The sequence below is a fragment of the Pipistrellus hanaki genome (genome assembly GCF_964339955.1).
Source record: "Pipistrellus hanaki genome assembly, chromosome: 11".
NCBI lineage: Eukaryota > Metazoa > Chordata > Mammalia > Chiroptera > Vespertilionidae > Pipistrellus > Pipistrellus hanaki.
Window position 1 is genome coordinate 45917230 of NC_140513.1, and position 3569 is coordinate 45920798.

At 42.3% G+C, this 3569-nt stretch overlaps 1 protein-coding gene across 1 annotated transcript; it reads right to left on the reverse strand.

Moving 5' to 3' along the window:
- Positions 1 to 1726: 1726 nt before the first annotated feature.
- On the reverse strand, positions 1727 to 3243 carry DMAC1 (distal membrane arm assembly component 1). Its single transcript, XM_084898469.1, has 2 exons — positions 2910 to 3243; positions 1727 to 2054 (listed from the first exon to the last, which is right to left on the reverse strand). Exons 1-2 carry the CDS (start codon positions 3181 to 3183, stop codon positions 1996 to 1998), a joined length of 333 nt encoding a protein of 110 aa, XP_084754595.1. The 5' UTR covers positions 3184 to 3243; the 3' UTR covers positions 1727 to 1995.
- Positions 3244 to 3569: the final 326 nt, after the last annotated feature.

The following is a 3569-nucleotide window of genomic DNA, read 5'->3' on the forward strand; positions in this document are numbered from 1 at the left end:
CATTGCAGGACTAAAGCAATTTCTTTTTTTCTCTAAAGACAAGTCATCTCTACAACAAATAGGATCGTTGACTTGGCACTGGCAGAAAGCAAATTTTATATCCTCCAAAAGAAAAACAATTTTTAACTACAAATTGTAACTTATTTGGGGGAAGTGGGAGGGGTTATTTCCACGTAACTGCCTATAGACATGATAGAACAATACTTTATTCTCACATAATTAAATGGCCCCAGCTGAGAAGAACCAAATAAAGTTTGGCAATATATATGGTGAGCAGGCAAGTTTATTTGGAAAAATCTCTCATTTCCTTGCAGTACAAATTCTGAAAAAGATGTTACAGGAGTCAGCAAAAGTAGGCTTACAATTGTAATAAAAAATAAATAATAATTAAAAATACTAGTACAAGAAAAACTGTGTTTCACATACAACTGTAAACCTACTTTGGCACCACACTGTACATGTAAGTTTGAATTATTCTATTTAACTAGTAGGTCAAATAAGTTGGATCTGTATTTTTTGTTTAACCTAAGAAAGTGTTCGGACTCTAGCTATCCATTAGAATGGCTTGCCTTTTAAAGCAGGAATAACTTTTCATTGATATTTTAGGGGATGAATCATTATGTATTATGGGCCCTCAAGAAGGTATCCTATCTTGGGTTTGTATGGTCCCTTCCAACTTAATACGTTTACACTCATTAATGTCACATAACTGAATTGTGCATTCCACACAAATACCTTGCTATCTGTGTTGAGGTATCTTTCTCAATTGCAAAGGCAAAATATAGCACCACCCATACCATGAGCTCTGATATAGACAATGCAAGAATATTACTGTCACTTATGAAGTTTAACAGACATAGGCACATCTACATAATACTAGAAAAAGTAAGAGCCCTCAACTTACACTGATTGGCAGCTGAAGAGTATCTTTCTGCTCTGAAAAATAGCTACATATAACTTTATAGAGAAGCCATGGTATAACAACAACAAAAAAGCAGACTTCTCTTAGATATGAACTGCCTAATTTTAAGTCCTTATTTCATAAGCATCTCAATTTCATCACAGAAACATTTCCAGTATTTGGGGGGTGGAGGGGGTGAACGGGGAGGAGAGACACAGACTTTTTTAAATTAAAAAGGTATTGAATTCCTCTCAAATATTTTGGCATTTGAATCTATTATTCTGTTTATTTTTATGATCATCTAATTGTTCCATTGGTAATTCTTGCTTGCCTCTTCGGAACCATCCAACTTATGAAAGACTAAAACAAGAACACCTAGACAAGAACAAATTTTAAGCCCATCACTGACTTGCTGAATGAACCTGGGCCAATCACTAGGACTCTTTTTTTAAAGTTCACTTACCACCAATGAAATAACCATCTCAGAGTAGCTTTGAAACTCTTATGTGACAGATTTGATAATGTCTCAGTAAATATGAGAAGTGTACATATATAATTTTGTGTAATTCTGCATATTGCATGCCTACCTAAGGTTGGGCTAAATAAATAGGTATTGACCCATTATGGTTGAAGTAAAAAGATCTTATTTTAGTTCATTTTCCCATTTGGTTTATCACTTCCTCTCTTTTTATTGATATCAAAGAGAGAAAGGGAGGAAGAAATATCAATTTGTTGTTCCACTTGATTGATTCTTATATATGCCCTCACCGAGAATTGAACCCGGAACCTTCACCTATTCTGACGACGCTTTAACAAACTTACTTACCTGGCGAGGGCTTTTTTATTTCATTTTTTATTATACTCTCCTTCCCCAGGTAAGACAAAGAACCAGTTCTGTTCTCTGAGGAATTCATTGGTCCTTGTGGAGCCCTAGAAGGCCACAAACACTCATGGCCAAAGACTGTAAACTGTTTGTCTTTTCAGTCTTGTAGTATCTGCAGAACTGAAGTATGTCAATGTCCATGTGTCTGTCCAGACATCCATAAGCTCCATGGCTGCTGTGTGTGTCATGGAGACAGGGACAGATGACAAATTCAATGGTGGGACTTCCCCTTGGGGTCTGTCAGGATGACTACACCCCAACAAGCAATGCCTAGGAAAAAAACAACAGTACCTTATATGGATGTTGCATTTTAGTTTACCAGATGCTTTCATGTATACCATCTTATTTAACTCAACATTCCTAGACGATATAAAAGAATGAAGTTCAGAAAAGGGAAAGAAAAAGCTAAGGGGAAAAAAACCACTTGTCTCCACAAGTTAGACATGAACTTAAAGGGAATTGATGTGCACAATCTAGTTACAAAGAGATACGAAAACCTAAAATTCTATTCACATAATTGGTTTCAGGAGCTAAGAGACTCCCTACATTTAACTGGACATCTTGACCGTTACTTCGTACACCTACAGATAGGGACTGTGGGCCACAGGAACTGGGGGCAGAGCTAGCACGTGGGCTTTGAACCCATGTCTACAATCTGACTTCCAAGCCCAAGTTCTAAGTTAAGTGCCTTTCCTCAGGCTTTCTCCAGGACCTGGAGAAAAAAACACGAAAAAAACAAAAACAAAACACACACACACACACACACACACACACACACACAAAAACCCCATGGGCTTTGGTGCCAGATATACCTAGGATGAAAGGTTGGCTGCAGCACATCATGGGTGTCTGACTTTTAACTGGATTCTTACTTCTGTGTCTTAGTGAACAAACTATCTCTAACAGCTATTGTTGATAGGGCTAAGAACTCATAAGAGTTCTTGAGAAATACTGATTTGTCAAAAGTCAGAGTCCCAACAACTTCCTCTCACCATCTCTGCATCTTGTTTGGAATTGCTCCCACAATTTCCAGCCTGAGCGCCCCGCCCCCACCCACATGGCTGTGCCCATTCCTCTCCCCCTCCCCTCCCCCTCCCGCCCCATGGGCCGTGCCCCGGCGCTCACTGATGCCGATGACCATCTGTGCAACAGTGCCCGGACTCGGGGGGTATCCCAGCTTCAGTGGCTTCCGCGCCACCCAGTACACGTAGCCGCCCGCCCCCATCAGCCCCGCCCCGGAGAGCACGCGGCAGCTCCAGCAGTCCCGCAGGGAGGGGGCCTGCTCCGGAGCGGCCGGGGCTCCGGGGGCGGCGAGGGGCGTGCGGCTAGCGGAAGAGGCGGCCTCAGGAGCTGAGGCGATCTTGTCAATCTCAAAAGGCCGGGTCAGCGAAGTACCCATGTTCGGGAACTCGACCCCCGTGACAGGAGCCTTCCGGAAATAAACTGAAGTAAAAGTAAAATGTGCAGCCGGAAAGCAAGGCGCTGGGCTCCGGCTGCAACCCGAGGGCCGCTGGGAAATGTAGTTCCGGCGTGCGTGGGACTGGAACACGATGGAGGGAGGCGGGGCATAGTGCACTCCCTAAATATCTCAATTCTCAGTCTCCATAGAGGAGGTCTGGGTGTCTCATTTTTCTGCCTAGCACGAAAGGGGAGTGAGACCTTGGGCACTTCACCTGTGCGGAGGCCTGTGACAATTGAGTTTTATATGTGCTTACCTATATGCTAGACACTTTGCTAAGCGATTATCTATATTATGACATTTAATCGTTGCTACGCAAAGTAGTA